The sequence below is a fragment of the Macrosteles quadrilineatus genome, unplaced genomic scaffold (genome assembly GCF_028750875.1).
Source record: "Macrosteles quadrilineatus isolate MER2022 unplaced genomic scaffold, UCM_ALF_1.0 Scaffold_7__1_contigs__length_78375512, whole genome shotgun sequence".
Classification (NCBI taxonomy): Eukaryota; Metazoa; Arthropoda; class Insecta; order Hemiptera; family Cicadellidae; genus Macrosteles; species Macrosteles quadrilineatus.
Window position 1 is genome coordinate 57,122,957 of NW_026542600.1, and position 20,674 is coordinate 57,143,630.

Here is a 20,674-nt window from a genome sequence, read left to right on the forward strand (position 1 = left end):
ATTTGATGTGCATATTGACCTATGCTTCAATTTAAGATTTTCGACCGACTCCTTGTGGGCCGTCCCCCTGAAGAGTTATTGGATCACTGAATAAGTGTTAAAATAAAGATTTATGCTCTGTAACTTTGTACCAAGTATTGTAACTCTATCTACATTATTTTTTATAGTTATTTGTGCAACTAGTGAGAAAAGTGAGCAATTGACTCACTCGAGAGAAATCCTTACTCACGAGCCGTAGGCGAGTGAGGAATGGTTTCTCGAGTGAGGCAATTGTACTTTGAACTCGAGTTGCACATTATACTTTTCCTACAGTTACCATAAAACAAATAAATTGGTGAAGAAACATAACCTATTTTTACACAGAAGTGAACTTTTAACATAACATTTAATGCGAAGTGACAACAGTACAACAGCTGACCAGCTGATTTACAGCCAGTGCTGCCAACGTATTTCGCGCGCATACGACGTTGACTGCATGTTACGCGCTCACTATTTCGTGCCTTCACGTTGCAAATCTGGAGTGAGACAAAGTAATTAGAGTGAGACAATGTTAACATTGTCTCACTGATGGGCGAATTGGCCACTTTGCTTTCTCAAATCAGTGAGAGAACATGTACATTGTTAGGTAACTGTAGGAAAAAATATTTGACTGTCTTCGGACTTTATTACCACCATGTATAGGCGTCACTATCAGATCTTGATTTCAGTAGGTGTAGACAAGTAAAGATTTTATAAAAAGCTGACGCGCCGAATGTAATTGACTGTTGTCACGAATGTTTGAAAAGAAATCAGCATGGATTGTAAACATAAACAAATGACGTAACTGGCCCGAATCATATACTAAGAACATTAACTTATGTTTAATTTAAGCAATGCTAAATAATGTTTAATTTTGGATCAGTAATATCATTTATTTATGTTTAAGATCCATACCAGGTCTGTTCTAGTATTCGTGATTGTTGTCGAGTAGTGCATTTTTTAAGCCTCTGTCTAATTGAACAGTTTTCTTAATAATAAATTTGTGTATGACAAACAAACAATGGTTTCAACAAACTACTATTAGCCCCATACTATAACCTCATATTGAAGTACAGATTGAACAAATGCATAGTATATAGTTATTTGTGCAACTAGTGAGCAAAGAGAGCAATTGACTCACTCGAGAGAAATACTTACTCATGAGCCGTAGGCGAGTGAGGAATGGTTTCTCGAGTGAGGCAATTGCACTTTGCACTCGAGTTGTACATTATATTTTTCCTACAGTTACCATAAAACAAATAAATTGGAAAAGAAACATAACATATTTTTACACAAAAGTTAACTTTTAATATGACATTTTATGTGAAGTGACAAATACAACAGTACAACAGCTGACCAGCTGATTTACAGCCAGTGCTGCCAACGTATTTCGCGTGCATACGACCTTGTCTGCATGTTACGCGCTCACTATTTCGTGCCTTCACGTTGCAAATCTGGAGTGAGACAAAGTAATTAGAGTGAGACAATGTTAACATTGTCTCACTGATGAGTGAATTGCCCACTTTGCTTTCTCAAATCAGTGAGAGAACATGTGCATTGTTAGGTAATTGTAGGAAAAGATGTTTTTTCACCAACGTTTAGAATTTCGCATACGTTTTTAAACCATAAGTTAATGTCCTAAGTTTTTCTTCAAATCGTGAAAAGTTAAACTATGTTATGGCTTGAGAAAGTATCTAATTAATAAACAATACAATCTGCTTGATGAATCAAGTGTTGCAAACAAAGTGTAGAGTTTGATATGAGATTTATAATTTTTATGAAAAACAAAGGTTAACAATAAAATCCATACATTTTCGCAGCCTCCACAGTTTTAGTTTCGTTTGGTAAAATTTGTTAAATATACAAATAGAGGTAGTTACTAGCTCGTTTATGGAGCTGGATGGCTGAGTGGTTTTATTGCTTGCCTAGTAATCAAGAGGCAACCGGTTCGATTTTTTAAATTACCAATAAAACACGTAAACCTTCGAACTGCTCAGTTTTCAAGCCGTGCACGTGCTTTAATATTTTCGTGTCTTTTGTTGTATATGTATTATTTATCAACCGTCGACGCAATGACAATGAAGAAATGTCGTGAAAATTTTAAATACAATAATTTAGTTTAGTGTACGACTGCGCACCCGACGATTAAGTAATAGAACGACCGTAGCGCTATTGCACTCGTGGTGTTATTACAAATCTGGATTGCGAAGACAGTAAGTAACTTATATATTTGTGTATATGTACACGCAATCTGCCACACTCAAAAACCGTTATCTAATAATATTTTTTTTAAATTGCTGTTGCACGGGTTAATTTTGATTTTGGAAATTTTTTACCCGATGTTTTAGTATGACTCTGGTCCAGAACGATGACTTAAAAGATGACAGAGACACCCTGTACAAAAAAGTTCGGGGACACACTATACAAGAGAAACTATTATACGAGGTTTAGTTTAGGGAGATCTTCATTGGAGAAACAGTTCTCCTTTCCTGAGAAGTCTATCCGTTTTTCCAAACATGTAATTGCTCTTTGAAAAGACTTGCAAATTGCTCTCAATACAACCATATCGATATAGACCAATCAAACTCCCTTTTGGTAAAAGTTCCAATGCAAATTTCCAAATGAAACCTACGTGCTCTGTTGTGAAAGTAATTGGTAATAATGTTGAGGGCAGTTTTCCTTCAAGTGCTCGTACGCCTGGTACTAAAATCGGCAGTAGAACATTTTACGTGCTTAACGCGTTGTAGACTTCAGTTGTTGACAAGTTGGAATTTATTGTGTATTCTTTCACATAAAGATTTTTTCCTTTTCAGTCATGGAACGTTTATTCAAATTCATTTTTTGATCAATGATTGTCTATGCTTGAAATCTCTACGTGTATTAATCCGAGAGAAGGTTAAATATATTCCAGCTTTAAGCCCACATTTATTTAAGTAATCGTCCATACTATTTCAACCATACTCTCGAATTATCCTGACGGCAGTGAGGAAACAGGAAGCATCGTTTATACGATTTCGGAAACAACAAATAGTTCAAATGGTAAAATGGTCTCTTCAGTCAAAACGAAACGGCAACTTAAATGGGCTAGCCACTTTCAGCATGTGTGAGTTCTTATAAATAATGATGCCCTTGAAATGTGTTCAAACCAGATGAAGCAATGAAGGTACGGTTTTCCGCTCATTCACGACTGCTAATTTAATTTACCTGTTTCCCTAGACATTCAGAACGTATTACTCCAAAATTAATTCCCCCCCAAAATTAAAAATTAATTCCCCCCCAAAATTCATAATCTTGGCATTCATTTAGTAATCGCAGCAATGTTTACGCAACTGTATAAAATCATAACACCAGTTGATGTTGATAAGAAGACGCATCAAACCTTTTCGATGTAACGCACCGATGCGTTAACTTGCGTTACGAAACTTGTGTAACGCAGTAACGCACAGAACTTCTGACAAAGCAATTAAGTGTTGAGCACTTATCCATTCACCTGGTCGATTGTTAAAGACTTGACTCTTGACTCTTCAACCTCTCGACTTGACAACTACTGTACATTGCTTGCGGTACCTCGTCGATACAAACAAAACAAGCAATTACCAAATGCAAATTATATGTTACATATCATATAATTTAGATATTGAACATAATTTAGATATTGATAATCAAGATATTGAATGATATTGACAATCATTCAAACATTCTGATAGTAAATATAACATACAACTAATACAAAAATTAAACAACTAAAAAAATTCCGATGAAATTACGAATTTAAAAGATGTTTAAATGCTTGAAATAAGGTTTTGTAAATTGGTTCTTTTTTAGATTATTTATCTTTTCCCTTTCACTCATAAATACAATGAAAATTTAAAGGCTTGGATTGTCTTTAAAAAAATAATGTTTTTTATAAAAGTTGCTAATATTAAAACATTTTAGTTGACGTAATATTACACTATACAAAATTAAATATTTAAATATGTTAAGTTTAATTATTGGGATTTGTTTATCAAGGGGGATGAAATATATAGCTCGGAATATGAATGGTTATACCATAGTTCTCACCTAGTAATGAAACGGTCACCTGTTTAATATTGAGAAAAGTCTGTAGCTTTTTGAAGGTTCAAAACTTGACACAGCTTGATAGTTGAGTTTTAAATCAATCGTCCTGGTTCAACCAACAGCTGGTCCCAATCTGCAACAAAGCTACAAAAGACATGTCACTCATTTCTATAATTTTGATTAAAATACGCCCATTTACATCTCCATGTTAATTAGTAATACTAAAAAGTAATAGCAAAAGTTTTTTTTTATTGACATACCTCAGCAAGTAATAAAATACATCAGTGTAAAATTAGTTTCTAATTTTTCTGTCTGATCACAATTTTTAAAGATTGATTCTACTTTAAAATAAATCAAACATTATTTATTCAACATAACTTGATTATACTTTATAGTTCAATAAAGTTCAAGCCAAAATCCCACAAAATATGTAGATCAAAGGATACTAATTATGGTGTTGCCTTTTGATCGATTACTTAGTTGTATAGAACTATTTTGAATAAAAATTGATTATTCATAAATTAATCAATTATGATGATATGTCCACCTGCAAGGGAATATGCTAACTGCGTAATCGTAGTTCAGGAATAAAGTTGGGACAGTTAGGGCTATGTCACTTTCAGTCTTACATGTGATTTTTAGGAATTCTCCCAACAACAAAACTCCTCATTGTTCTTGATGATATTTGTTTAAAACCAATGAAAATTTAACTTCTTTTCTCACGCTTCGTAAACCATTGTAATAGCTCTTTGTTGGGTCTTATCATCAATGCTACTTTAAAGGCCATAATTATGTTGGTGAACATAACTCTCCTTTAACAATTTCTCATATTATTTCGTTCAACAAGGATCGTACTCTGGGATTTTCTGCCTTGATCGGTAATGTATTTGGCAACTCTTTTTGGTGTCTAATCGGTTTAAATAATTAAGTGAGCAAGGTAAAAAGGCAATTTTTGAAGTTGTAGAAGGCCACCAAACTTCCCTTTGACCATAAATTATTGATTTTTAAAAGAGTAGCGAAAGAGTGATGAAGTTGATAGCAAAAGAATAACCATTTTGTCCGCTAATCATTTCTAATTCTTTGTTTGATTCTTTTTCTTATTATTTTCCTAATTTTTTGTGTGTTCATAAGAATGTTTGTTTTTGAAAGGTGTCTGATTATAAAGCCCCTCGAAAGTCCGTAATTGTTATTTCTAAGTAAAGTTAAATTATATATATCCAATATACATTTTTCAAACCACCCAGAATTTTGTGCTGTGTTTGGATTCGTCACTAGGCTAAATGATCAACGATGTTTTACAAATAATGGGTGGACAAGTTAAAGACTTTCATTACGAGTTTACTGAATAAGCAATAGAAAGAATATAGAATTTATAAACGGTTGTATTATTTTTAGTCATTAAATCACTTTCCAAAACAAGCTGAAAATATCATTGTGAAAAAAGCTGAGGAAAAATACTCATGTGATAAAAGCTTTACAGTTTTAGTGTGTTTTAATTTCTTAGTCACAATTCTGTAAGTGCATTTTTTTCAACAAAACATAAAAACCATACAAATCTTTACAAATTTATTTGTATCCAAAGCTGTTGAAAATGTTGCACTTAATTAGCAAAATAATTAGCAGTTTTCATTTTTAAAATGATAACACTAAAATATAACTTTTTGTAATAGACAATTCTGTTTGTTTCGTAATCGCTCAAAAATATACGAATTGACGTGCCTTCGTCCACAAATATTAGTTTTTTAATATGAACATGTAAAAACATGAACATGAATCGTGGAGATGGACTTTTTCTAACTAGTTTCACTAACTAATTTCACGTAAAAGTAATACGGTTTTAACAGACATTATAAAGCATATTTTATTGGAATAACTTGGGTCTTTTTCGATAGTTTACATGTAACATATGGAATATTCCGTTTATCACTAACGAATGATCATATTGATGTTCCATTTACCCGTATTAAGTTTGTCACCATCCTTCCTCAACTAATTTTAAGCCTTTCTACCAAACATGCTTCTCTCTTCAACTATAACACCTTTAAAATAATAATATATGTGTTTATTAGGGAATCGTCAAGCGTTCAACATTGATTCAATATGCTAAACTATTTGGTTTAAGATCAATAAAATGTGTTGGAAAGAAATGGAAAATATTTATAATTTGAGGTTGACCCTCAAATGAGGTGATCCCCATTTATTAGAAATGGAAAAAAATCTTATTTTTGCCCCATATAAACTCTTTCCCATAGTCTGATCATGGTGGTTCGCCAACTCGTTTGAATATACATAGGTTTACACTTTCGTACCCAATTTCATCAAAATCGGATGATATTTACTCGAGTTATTGTGCTAACAGACACATACATAAATTTGTTAATGAAAAAATATTCATTCAGGGATTGAATCAATGGACAAATTAATACAATAATAGTTTGAATCTTAGGAAAACTGTAACACATTGAATGACAATCAAATGTATATTTTTGAACTTGAACGAATGGTGTTTTGGAATCTTGGGAACTCAAAAATAAATAGTAAATCGGTCCCGGTCTAGGTCTTACCATGAGACCCACAGTAATAATAGATTTTTCCCTATATGGGAAATTCCCTAAAACCCTATTACCCTTTTTATGAAAAGCCTACAGGGGCATAGGTAGTCTGCACATAACCTTTATGTATAGTCATAAATAACCTTGGATTTCCTTCTAGGAAAATATTTCATACTACTGTAAAAACTAAACCCTTTAAACGACAACAGGATAAACGTTTTATAAAATCATTACAAATTTAAAAGTATGGCTGGATCCCGGAACAAATTTTTTACAAATAAATGTGACAACCCATAAATAATTTTTATTGGAAAGAATGCAAATTAGTGCTTGAATTTGGATAGTTATTACCAGAAAGATGGCAAGATAAGAGGAAATGCCAAAGGTTTAGTGAGGTCGTCAACAGCATTAGGTCGGCGTTAACACAATTGGTTCCATTCGAGTATTGGTCCTTAAACCACGACTACCACCTGTTACCAGGTATTTAAGTCTGATTCGCCGGTTCCCATCAAGCAATTAGTCTTATAATAGAATTATATGAATCATAAATCACTCCTCGGTAAATATGTATAGCTATTTATTGTATCAACACTAATACTACTGTAGTTGCTATTAATGTTGAGTAAGGATTTGGGAGTTATATGGCAATTTACTATTGTATAGTAATGATTTTAAAACAGCAAACATAATTAGGTGCAAAAGTTTCACCGGTTTCAAAGAGCAATGTTATTGCATATAAAGTCTGCTTGTGCTATCAGTTTTTATTCTTCTATTTTCTGATGAAGAAAATAGTGTTTTCCTACAGTCACCCGACAAAGTTGGCTTCCTTGTACTGTTTATAGTACAGAAAGCTGCTAATTGCTGCATATTTATACTTTGCCGTACGGTTTATACTTTGCCGTACGGTTTATACTTTGCCGCACATCAGGATTCCAACGAAACAACACAAAACAGCGTGGTTTTATTATGCACGTAATCCGTGTACGCTTGGAAATAGGTTGGCAACACTTAAAGATAAAAATACTATGAGCAGCTGAATGACTATTATAACTACGATTTAACCTGTCATTTCGTGTTTATAGTTTCGGTATTTCTGAACTTTCTGGACTTTTCTTTTAAACGTTTTTAAAACATTCCTACGATCTTAATAAACAAGAAAATACATTTAAAGCGTTTTTTTAGGCGCGGAAACCACTTCAAATTAGAAAAACATACGGAACTATATTCTCAAAACGCGGAGCACATTTCTTGCCGAGGAAAAATAGCGGAGTGATACGGACCGCGGGTACTACTTTCTCTATTGCACCATTTGTGTCGCCAGCTGAACCTAAAAACGTGTTGTATAGTGTTTGAAAGACTAATTATTTATATGCTTTATAGTGACTGTAGGAAAAATATAATGTGTAACACGAGTGAAAAAGGCCTTTGCTGCACTCGAGATCACTAGTTACACAAATAACTATTCTTTTATCTTTTATAGTGTATTCTTTATGGGAAATGTGATTTTTTATCACTCCGTGCAGAAAGTAGCTATTTTTGATTACAGCTGATATTACAGATTGTAACTGTCCACAAGCTCAAATTTAGAGCAGCTGATTTTCCCTTGCTCTAAATTTATTTTACCTTGCGCTTGATATTTATTTGTCCTTACGCGCGGAAATTTGTTATACTCTTTAATGTGTGTTACTATAAAGTAGTGGAATTTATCATTTCGCTCTACAGGCTGTAGTGGTTCTCCTACCACGAAGAATCCTCCTTGAAAAATACATACTCTTTATTACAGACCTACAATTAGAGTTAGTCGCCGTATTTCAGTTGAGACCAACGTTCAATTTGATCCAATGTCATTAGACATTCCACGTCTGACGTTCAATTCAGTTTGGACCTAAGCCGTATATCAGTCCATTTGGATCTTTTTGGTACGAATATAATCTGGAAAAATCGTGACAAACTGGACCATGTGTCTTCATCCTTCGCCTACTTCAAGATGACTCACACAGTAAATATTATTTCAATATAAGTATCTGGGTATAGGTACCTGGAGGCCAAGATTAGTTCGAGGAAATTCTTTTGACTGGTATAAGAAATCCTTTGTTAGTATAAATCATAGTTTTGTATGACTGTGTAGGATACGGTAACCTTAAATGAGTTCGCGAACCCGCAAGCTTGTGTAATAAAAACAGGATATTATGGGGTTTTATTTTTCAAAAATTGTTTCTTTTCAAATCATTACACTTAAAACATGAAATTACCAACCATCCCCACTTTCACTGTAAATACGCTATAAACAAATAATTTAGTTTACTGAAGTGTTGTTGTACGATTAATGGTTACTGCGTAAATTACAAAAAAAAAAAACTGTACATTAATATTATTACCATGTCTTTAAAAACAACAGGAAACAACAGGAAACAACAGGAACAACAGGAAACAGGATATATTTATGGATGTATTTTGAAAATTTTATTTATTTCATATTGAGCTATTAACATAAAAACCGTTTCCTTCCCTTAAGCAGCAAGCCTAAGTACTCGTTAAACCTATATGGTGCTATTAAAAGAGGAAATAAATCTGGCATGTTCAAGGAGGTATTTTTGTGGAAATCCAATCTGGCAAATGGGAATTCGCTATGTCTGCAGGGTTGCTGAGGTGGGAGTACTTCGTGTACCTATGTTTAGCTGGATTTCAACCCATCGTTCGAGGCATTACCATATCGTAAAATGCGAATGAAGATCGAAGTGGCGGATTTAAAACCGTCTCCAGATCCGCCCCTTTCCCCCATGACTCATACACTTCCCCTATGATAACGCCTACCATAAACACTCACTATTACCTTCTTAGTATATTCTCTTATATACTATATGTATTTCATATCACTAAATTAAAATTGATTCTGCTATAAATACAATGAATATCGATGAGATGCTTTTCTACGGACTACTTAGTGATATTCTTTACTTCTACACACCAACGAGCGCAGCGTTCTCAATAACACAGAAAAAAGGAAAGCACTACAATAACCATCGGTTATGTTAATAGAAATCTTAGAAACAGTGAATAAGCAGTTCTAATGACCTAGATACTATGGCTTCCTTCCCCTCTTGTTTTCACATTCCCCTCGCATATATCCCTATCGAACATTCGGACCTTGACACATTAGTCGTATAGTTTATCTATATGAACATTATCTGTTTTTCAGAGAAAGTGTTAATTTAAAACCACTCTACGTGACTACAAAAATCTTTACAATAAAAAGAATGTTCATCAAAGCAATACTGGTTATTATAAAAAATATGTAGATACATTATATATAACTTGATACGCTGGCATGGATCAGTAATTGTTAATTTAAAAAAATATGTTAGTGATTATAATAACCTAATAAACTTAGTATACCAACTTTAAAACATTGTTAATACTTCTTAATTTAAAAACTTTTTAATTGCAAATAGATATTGAATGGTGTTAGTATGTTATAGGTTGATTTAAAGTTAGACGAAATTCATATTATGATTAAGATGTCAATATCATAGTAGTTTTAGAAATTGAGTTGAATTTTAACTTATAATCATCTCTACCATGTTTCTATATGAATTAGTTTTCTCGTGAAGTGTAGGTACTCTGCAATAGATTTATAATCAGCTGTTATAATAATTCAATTCAAATATGACATGATTTTCAATATATAAATTAAAATTTACGTGTAAGGGCAGGTTGTGCCTTTATCTCAAGCTTATTACAAAAATAAAAATAGATATAACTTCGTGTTAACCCATCCAACTATAAACGGGTGCGTGACATGAGAAAAGATTAGGGAGGAAACATATTGAATTACCCAATTATATTACATCGATTACTCAACTAAATTATAACATTTTAACACTAACGAAGATTGTTTTCCTTTAAAACATATTTATAACCACATAACAAGAAATAAATTTTAAAAATGCTCGCACTGTACTTATTAATAATACATTTAGATTACCGCGTCTTAAAATAGTTTTTTCGTCACTCCGCACCGAAAGTGGCTATTTTCGATAACAGCTGATATCACAGAAGTAGTTTTTTCCCAAGCACTAATTTAGAGCCCCGGTAAAGCGATCAGCTGATTTTACTTCTATCTAAATTTACTTTCCCTCTCCCTAAATTAGTTCACCATTACTGTTTCATTGTTGCATAATCGAAATGTATACAGAAACAGTTTTTTGTTGTGTTTTTAGCATAGTACGTGTTTGAAATTGCTCAAAATATGTCTAACAATCCTGATGATTTGATGGAAAATGTTCATAGATAACGAAACATATTCCACCAAAGAAAGCACGGGAAAGATATGAAGAGGAATGCAGAAAGTTTACGAACTGGAACAAATTACAAAATTTAAAACAAATAAAGTAAACGACGAAGTATTTCGTAATATTTTTATTTAGAAAAATCTATAATCATGGAACCATATATGTTGTGAAGTAGATTATCAATGACAAAGAGTGGTCTGAAACAATTTCAATATTACTGATGTCTTTAAATCTGTATGTGTGTATTTTTGCGTAGTGATCAAAAGTATCGTTCATAACTCGTACCAAATGTTATTTTTCATCATTCCGTACCGAAGAAAGAAACTATTTAAGATAACAGGTGATATAAAAAAGTAGTTAATAAGGGATAAATGATAAATGATTTTATTAGCCATTTGGTACAAATAATACAATAGGCATTGTCATTCTTAAAAAACAAAAACGAATGTCCAATCTTGACCAACATGCACCAATCTAACTACAGCACAACGTTATACAGCAAACCAAAAACAATACATAAAAGTTGCAAACAACTACAAACTACAAAATAATGCAGCAAAACCATGCAGGTGCAAAAAAAAAAAATATACCTTACAGATTCCTATTCTAAGGTACAATAAATGGACCATGCTTCATTGCATCATAAAAATCCTCTATATAATTAAAAGAGTTTGCCAATAGCCACTTTTTCAGGATTTTGAATTTTGAATTAGAAAGAGATTTCACTTGATCTGGTAGCAAGTTAAAGAATTTGATAAACAGGGAAGCATTGTTGAGTTTTACTTAGTCTATTATAATTTAAGTGAATATTATTACAGGATCAAGTCTTACTGGTGTACATCTGAATTTCGAGCAAGTGTGTTTTCTTAAAGGCCACGAGACACTGAAAAATATAAACGTTGATAACAGTCATGATCTGCAACTTACAAAACAAAGGTACACAATGAGCCAGGTAATCAGTCTTGCGGTTGTTTCCCAAGCTCTAATTTGGAGCAAGAGAAAAACGATCAGCTGGTTTTCCATCGCTCTAAATTTACCTTCCCTCGCTCTCGATTAGTTCTCCATTTATCCACTACGCAAGCTAGTGTTTGGTTACGGTTTATTTTAATGATTTTAATCAGCTGATTTCATTGTTGCGCTTGCGCAATCTAATGTATTCCGAAACAGGCAATAATTTGTTTTGCTATGTTTAGCATAGTACGTGTTTTAAGTTGCTCAAAGTATCTAACATTCCTGATAATGTTTTATGAAAAAAGCTTCAGAGGTAACTCACCTTCCACTAGATAAATCACGAGAAAGATAAGAAGAAAATTAAAATGTTTAAAACTGGCACAAATTACAACAAGTCAATTAAAGTAAGTTACGCAGTATTAATATATTTATCTAACAAATCTATAATCATGAAACCATATGTAAGCTGTGAAGTGTATTTTCTATGATAAAGAGTGGTCTAAAACTATTTTAACGTTGCGGAGGTATGTTATTCTGTATTTTTGCGTCGTGATGAAAAGTATCGTTCACAATTTGTACCGAAAGAAATTTTCCGACACTTGCTCCATTATTCCCGCCCTCGGCTTCGCCGCATACGTGAAAATAACTCTCACATGCTCGCCTTCCCTCGTACGTGAAATTTGGTTTTCCTATGTTCTTTGCCCCACTCATGAAACTTGAGCGCGCGCCGGAAAATGCCACTTTCGGTCCTAGTAATGAAATATACTATTCCGACACTTGCTCGATTATTCTCGTCATCGGCTTCACCATACGTGAAAATAACTCAAATTTGGTTATCCTGTGAGAGGCAAACATACTATTTTTACGACAAGGAAAAAACCTGTGTCGATTTTTAAAACATATAAAATTAAGATATGGTTGGGATAGTTACCTTTTTCATTGTTCTCATACAGTTCATATGATTGGAGGCTATCTTTCAGTTTTAAAATTAAATGCTACGTACACGTATTTTACCGATAAGTGCTAAAACGTTTGTAGTACTGGTGTAGTCGATTTCGCGAGTAAAATGTGTACTGATTGGCTAGTCTTTTTATATTTCTATTCTATTACGCAAATCATGAAAAACATTCCTACAACGTTTGAGGTGAACATTTTATATTTTACAATTCAAAAGTCACAAAAGTTTGTAACTAATACAAAATCAGAAAACATTAAAAAATATCATAAAACAATGATAGAGATGGTAATTTTATTCTAATTTTAATTTTAACAAATGAAATAGATTTAATCCGTGCTAATGTGTTATAGTGAAGGTTCACATTTTCCTTATTTATCAAGTGATCAGTTTTATTGATTTAATAGTTTTGTTTGATAATTTGCGACTTAAGAAAAGTTTTACTGGTAAAGTCTAACACCCCCGACACTGAACGCGGTATACTGTCGTCCGTGTTAATCTAGTAACGTTAATGTAAGACTCCACAAAGGCAAAAGAATCTCATTCTTGTGTGAAGTATTAGCGACCTAACGCTTTCTCGGAAAATGCATTTTCCTTCCAAGGAAAGGTTTCAACGTTGCAGTCAGAATTGAATACATCATACCAGTTTTTAATCGTTTAAAGTTTACAAATTGTTTATTTTTTTTCGTTCATTGTAATTGGTATTATTAGTATAAAACTGCACTTCAAAAAGATAAAGGGGGGCGAAAAAACATTGTGGTTTTTAAAAACTATCATTTTCCCTATTAATCTATACATGACTGTATACGTTGTCTAGTTTTCATAGCCACCAACTTCATTATTACGTTTGCAATAATACATTTGGCTTTATATAAGTATTCTTTTATAAAATAAAACTTAGCTTTCTGTTGCCTATTTCTTGGCGAATTTCCCATAAAAGCTATTACCGTAGAACCTGGTCTTACCTAATGTAGTAAGACCTGGATCCGGAACCGATTTACTTTTTCTTTTTGTTGTTTTGATTTGATTTCCCCAGAGGCCAAAACACCATCCGTTCAGATTCTAATGTGTCCGTTACTCGAGTAAAAATGGTCCAATTTTGATGAAATTTGGTACAAACGCGTAAACCTACGTTTAATCGAACAAGTTCACGAACAAGGGTTCGGATTGTACGGAACGGGGTTGTTGATGCATTAACATTTTATTTTTCTCATTTTTTACCCTAAAAACATAGAATTTATAAATTTCTTTCCAAAAAATTTTATAGAGCTCATAAAAAACAAATAATTTAGCATTATGAAGTATTTTTGTCCTGTTAATGGTTATGGAAAAATAATAATTTGAAATTCCTATGTTATTTTGTAGAGAACGAGAAAACTGTCGTAGTTTGATTGTTTATGGATATATGTTTATCAAACTAGGAAAATTTATTTATTAGAAAATAACTTTTTCACTCTCCGTTACAGCGAACCTAAGTTTTGTTAAACCTAATGTTATTTAAATACATATGCATCTTCAAATATTTAAGTGAAAATTTAATGTGGATGGAAATTCCCTTAGTTTAAAGGTTCTGCTGGTGGTGTATACACACGTTTTACACGGCTCTGTATAACTGATCGTTTCAATTTTCAACCTCAGTGTTATAAATAAAACACGTCGATCTATAACGATCAATTCAATTAAATAATGATTGTTTCGTTTTCATACAGGTACTCTACTGAGAAGGGATTTCATTTGCCGGGATGGATTTCCAAGAGTACAGGGTCAGAGGTGAGTTCATAGTGAAATAAATTTTATGTAATTGTAATCCTAAATTTGTTTATCAATAAAAGTACATACACATTTTAAGACAGAACCCTCTCATGGAGCAGACAGGGGTGCGTCAAATTAAGTGGAAAAAAGAATAATTTTGTTGTATTTAGTAAGTTGTTTGAATTTTAATTTTTGAAGTGACTAATACTAACCGTATGAACAGATTTGAGTCTAGATGATTGAGTTGCATTTGGCGATACTGAACGGGAACTAATCCATATACATACTTTATACGGCAAGGGGTTTTCCCGTTACATCAGCAAAAAAATACTAGGACAGTACAGCCATCCTACTGAACTGGTGTTTACGATTGTGGTGTCATTTTAAATCTTATGATCTATCGAACTTGCGAATGGTATTCATAAAGGTTATTTCTCAAGGGCTTCGCCTCCTAGCGTAAAATTTATTTTTGGAGTCCCTTATTTAAGATCAACTAACTTCACAATGGTTTAAATGTGAATTGTAATTTAGCAGCTGTTCCTTCTTCTTTACAATAAATGGCTAAATAGATCTTTATTTTATTGAAAATATTGTTTTTTTCATTATGATTTATAATAAAGCATTTTAGCTTTACACATTTACAATTGCTAGGAGAATTGTATAATTTATCTTTAAGACTAGGCTATTTTCTTTACTGACGCCCGGGAGTAGGCCTACCCTCATTCATACGACTAATAACATACGCTAGCATTTTTTTGGTTAAGTATTAAATACTTTTTCGCATTTACAATTCGGCTTTCTAATAACACTATAACAATCACAAAAACAACAAAGAATCAATAATCAATCACAATTGTATGGACGGTAATTTTTACGCGTACAAATTTCAGGTGGGAATAACATGTTATTAAAATTGGTAGTGGTGAACTAGCAAAGAGACGCCACTTGGGACGTTTTTCCCCATAAGAATAACATGGGGATAATTTTTTAGCCACTAATTCCAAAAATTCTGATCTTTGCCTACAAATCTCTATTTAATTGTTAAACCTTATTTCTTACTTACTTTCCAAGTGGCGTCTCTTTGCTAGTTCACCACTACTTAAATTAATAATCTTATGTTAAAATCAACAGCCCTGTTTAGATTGAAACCAGAATAATCTTAATGTTTGTTAAAGTTCTCTTAAAAAACGGAAGAAGTCTAAACAGCCTTTGGACAGAACAAGTAGGGTCAGACGATTTAATGAAGGGTCCAGTCTACAATATACTAGTCTTTAAGTGAATCTACAGGTTTTTAGTTCATAGCAACTACTTGTTGAATTGTCATGTCAAATCGTTTGCTATTTTTTGTGTGAAGATGGTTATCTACTTTAGGTACGGTGTTATTTACTAGATGCAGTTTTATTCTTTCTATATTGTCAGTATTAGGTGGTGCAGAAACTGAAATTTTTATAATTTAATCCCCAAATTTCAAAAGAAAAAAATGGGTTTCCCCATTTTCATACTTAAGTTCTCGTTGATGGTGTAGACTTTGCATGTAGTATAGTAATTAAATCAAGTTAATCAAACAGTCTACTGGAACCTTTAACTGCTCAAACATTCATAAAAATAATGCTATTAAAGAATTTTAGTTGCCTTAATTGTATGATGTTGTGTTTTTCCTTTTGCAATATTCCGAGGCTTAAAATTGAATTTAATTGTTTATTTTAGCAATTTAATATTAATTTTATTATTATAGTATATAATAATAATAATATAGTTTATAATATTTAAAATATTCAGGAGTTAATACAAAATTATTCATAACCTGATGCCAATATTTATTATTGATTAGAACTGGGAGCAAAACACTGAATCTAAGTCAGTCAAGTAAACCAACTTTGCATATTGTCCCAGACGTGTAAAAGGAACGTAAAATAAGCTGTCAGATAAGCCATAAAGCGTCCAATATACAAAGACTGGGTTTCCAATGGAAATGAGACGTTTTACATGCGTTTATTGTTGCCTTTCCTATTGGAACTCAGTTGTATTCTTAGAGTAGGAACAAATTTGTTGATAAAGTCACAAGTATTTGCAGGTCTATGAGGGCTTCTAACCTTTGATTACTGCTAAAGAAGCCCGGTAATCAAAAATTGTGAAATAAAAGATTAGATTTTTAAAATTAAAAAGGTTAGATATTTTATTTATAAGATTTTATTTTGATTGTAAGTCGGTTTTGGATACAGTAGTAAAACCATTAACGAAGCTAATAAAAATAAATTTAGAGAGAGGTTATAGAGTTTAGGTTATAATAGCAGTTCAACAGTAATTTGTAAATTGAGAAAGGAATAGCGTTAAATTTATTGTTCTTCAATAGGAAGAAATGCACGTATATAGGAGCTTGGGGCAAGAGTGCGCACTTAAAGTTTAACCCCCCAACATATGGGTCAAATGATTAACAATTGAAACAAAACTAATAGTAAGCAATTGTATGTTAGTTGGTAACCAAACGACATTTTATTTTTACAATTATCATTAATGTAAGCCTATCACTTATAAAACAATAATGTTATGAAAAGTTACATTTGCAAACTCTTGCCCCGTGGGTGGGGAAAGAGTTCGCACGTAATGGGGCAAAAGGACGCACATTGTTAAAAAAAGCAAGCAAGACATACTGAAACAGATGTTATTAGTAAAAACACCGATTCACTTAAATACTACAAAACAATTTAAGTTTAGCACGTTCTTGGTGAAAATTAGTTTTTTTTAGCAGTAATCACAAGTGAATTTGCTCCCATCCTCATAATTTGAACAAGAGTCATGCACTTGCATGAAGTCAGTGCATTGAATCCAGTCCTCCTTTTGCGGATTTTCTGGACGGATAATTTTTGTACTTGATGTCCTTGGTTTTTGAATTGTTCTTTTCCTTTAGAATTTCTTCAACGAGGTGTGAACACTGAAATAAATGTTTGGGGCATATGAACTCTTGCCCCAACGGCAATGCGAACTCTTACCCCACATCGTAAAATTACAGATATATTTTTAAAATATATTATAGTATTAATCGTACTTGCGTGAAAAGGATACATAATTTTATTTTAGATTCGAATATAAAGTTTTTTTGAGGCAAGTCATTAATCAAGGCTTGTTTTTATTTATACATTTATTGAATCGCAATTTCAAGCATACTAAGCAAACGAGCGTTCATGACACCAGCCGCGAACATTTCAAAATTCCAAATAAATGAATATAGATGGATGAACGTTCCTTGGATCGTAAATAAATAGTAGACAGATTACTTGTTGGATGTGGAAATGTGAGAGCATTGGAAACAACTTTGTAAGGATGCTGGTGTTCTCTGTACCATTCCTTAAACAGGCCAAAAGGAGTAGCATAATCCGACTCGAGATTATGAAGTCCTGTAGGCTCCTCGGTTTCTGGTACTGTCGTCTGAAAAAAGATACTATTTCGAATTTTCTTTCTAAAATACCAACACCCATGCATAATTTTAGACATACATACTTATTGTTAACAATATTTCAGGATTGGTTCGGTATAATTTATTTTTTTAACAGAGCTATAGACTGACTAACGAAAGAAAAGGATTTGGCAAGGTCTTTGCCAATGAAAAACGTCAAAGTCAGTCTATTTTATATAGATTTATTTATAAACATTGTTTGTAACAGCCCTTGGATTGCTATATTCACCAATAAGGGACAGTAATGTATGCAATGCATAGCTAAAAATTATTTTAGATTGATTTTTTTAAATATTTTTTATGTATTTCAATATTTTTGTATTAATTTAAGAGTATTAATTTGTATGGGCATATCCCTAATTTTCACCCCTTTCATAACCATTTTAAACTATATTCCTTTCAACGCGATGTTTTAAATATTTTTTCAAGAGTTACAAACCGGTTAGTATAACACTATAATTGTATCGTAAATAGATCGATTAAAAATACACGAGTTCCTGGCTATGTAGGGTTTTCTCGGATATATTTTACAAAATTACATACTGTTGTCATGACATTTTACATTTTGGTATTTAAAGAAAATGTAAACATTATCTTAGAAGCTAAAGAAATCTTTCTAAAAAGAATGAGATAGCAGGCAATTTAATTAGCATAGATGCAAAAGGGAACAAAGGCCGGCTCTGAGGTGAAATGCTCCAGCAGGGGGGGCGTCCAGCGCCCGCACTCTCTGATAGGCTATGTGGTGGTAGTCACCTAGAACCATCGGTCCCCCGGCTAGACCACTGGAGCCCGGCTGTATATATACCGCTGCTCGAAGACGCAACTTACCTGCGAGAACCGAATGGTTTATGCTTCCATAACTACTAGGTTCTTACCATTTTTTTGAAAGAAATTGTTCTGTGGGATTCAGTTATAGTTTATCTACCTGAGATAAACTTTTTTAAATTAAAATATGTATTTAAATTACATTTTCATAAAAAGCTTAATACATGAACTATAAATAGGTAAACTATCAATATAAGCTCCCAAAGTGTAAAGGAAATACAACTCGTTCAAAATATATTTTCCAAATACAGTAGTGTTATTTATAATCACTTTACAGAAGATTGAAGGAATACTTGGATTATAAGGTAAAATTTCTGAAATACATGATCTTGTTTATGTCAATTTACCATTAGGTTCTAAACAATAATTATTTAGAGTTGATAATTTATTATTAATTGCATTTTATACGACTTTTTGGTAAAGCTACCGTTCCCAGCGCCCCTGTTGGCGATCCGAAGAACTACCAACATCCATATGCGTCGGGAGAACCATTGTATCTTCCCCTGTAGGTGGAATGATTATTTTGCTTATGTGGCCTTGAATTATTAATTGTCTGTCAAACATAACTAAAAAATACTCATGCCCAGTATAAAATCACTGGTTTAACATCCAGTGATTTTAGGTTAACTACAGTTTTATTTCTATTACTTAATTGAATGCAGTTTTTCCGTTTCAGTTTAGTTCCGAAACTAAATCAACATTTTGCAAAGTCAAAAATAGAAACCAAAACGTAATCTTTTCAATATAGTTTATGTTCAGAGAATATTTGACACTGTTAAATCTGTAAGTTTTTACTTGCTAGTTTGAATAGTTTTTGTTTTATTAAACTAGACCTAACTTTGTACCTACTTTTGGGACAAAGAAAAGCTTACTAAATTCGTCCAATAAAGTTAACATTTTAGCAATTGTTTGACTTATAGTAAAATTTAATATATTCTCTGGAGGTTATTATGTCAGTATAGAAGAAGTTTTTACCCCTCCGTAAACACTAATTTTGCATTTTCAAATAACTTTCAAAAAATATTTAAAATCTTACAGCGAAAATACTACTGAATTTAGGATCAACATTAAACCTATAAACAAACTTAGTCATATTTCAAACTAAAAAATAGAGTAAATGTGGATGGTAAAACACAACAGGATTCAAACTTGTTTTTGTATTCCTTGATAAGGCGTTATACCGTATTAGACCAATACAAAAATATGGTTTCTGGCACAAAATGATACAGAGATTTTAAATAATCATACTTATAAATTTACGCATCAATTAAATAAATGTTTAGAGAGCAAAACGTATATGTTATAAGACTTAACGAAATCACGTACGTTACCTATGGAATTGCGCTGGTGGACTGGAGTCGTGTGGATAAGACTACCACAGCCCGGTTAACCCTTGATTCCAACTGAAATATAAAAATATGTTTACATGCTTTATTTGAAAAGAGCTTAAACAAACTGAGCTTAATTGCAAAATAAATATTCAGCCAATCCAATAATGTTTTAAGATTAACTGCATTTTCACATGGCTAACATAAGCCATTTTTTGGAGGGTAAACTTATTTAATTGTCTTATGTATCAGTATTGCTAACAACTTACTGTAATATAGTTTTGTTCGTAGGCCTAGCCAAGATGGCTTTTAGAGGGAGTTAAAACGCCTGGGGATAGCCAGGGGTAGCGATATGCGGATAAAATAATATACACAGTTCTCTAATCTTGTATTCCTCGGGTATTTTACAATTACAATATTCTAAAACACCTACGGCTTAGCTGTGTTTAGTTTTTTTACTCGTTGGGTAAAATAATATTTTAAGAAAG

General features: G+C 32.5%; 1 protein-coding gene across 1 annotated transcript in view; it reads left to right on the forward strand.

Moving 5' to 3' along the window:
- The first annotated feature begins 4,911 nt into the window (after positions 1-4,911).
- The window catches only part of LOC128997739 (histidine decarboxylase), a 43,905-nt gene continuing 28,142 nt past the window's right edge, over positions 4,912-20,674 (forward strand). The window contains exons 1-2 of the mRNA XM_054423389.1: positions 4,912-4,960; positions 14,537-14,597. Of these exons, the coding sequence (XP_054279364.1) occupies positions 14,570-14,597 (28 nt within the window). The 5' untranslated portion in view covers positions 4,912-4,960; positions 14,537-14,569. The remainder of the gene's footprint in view (positions 4,961-14,536; positions 14,598-20,674) is intronic.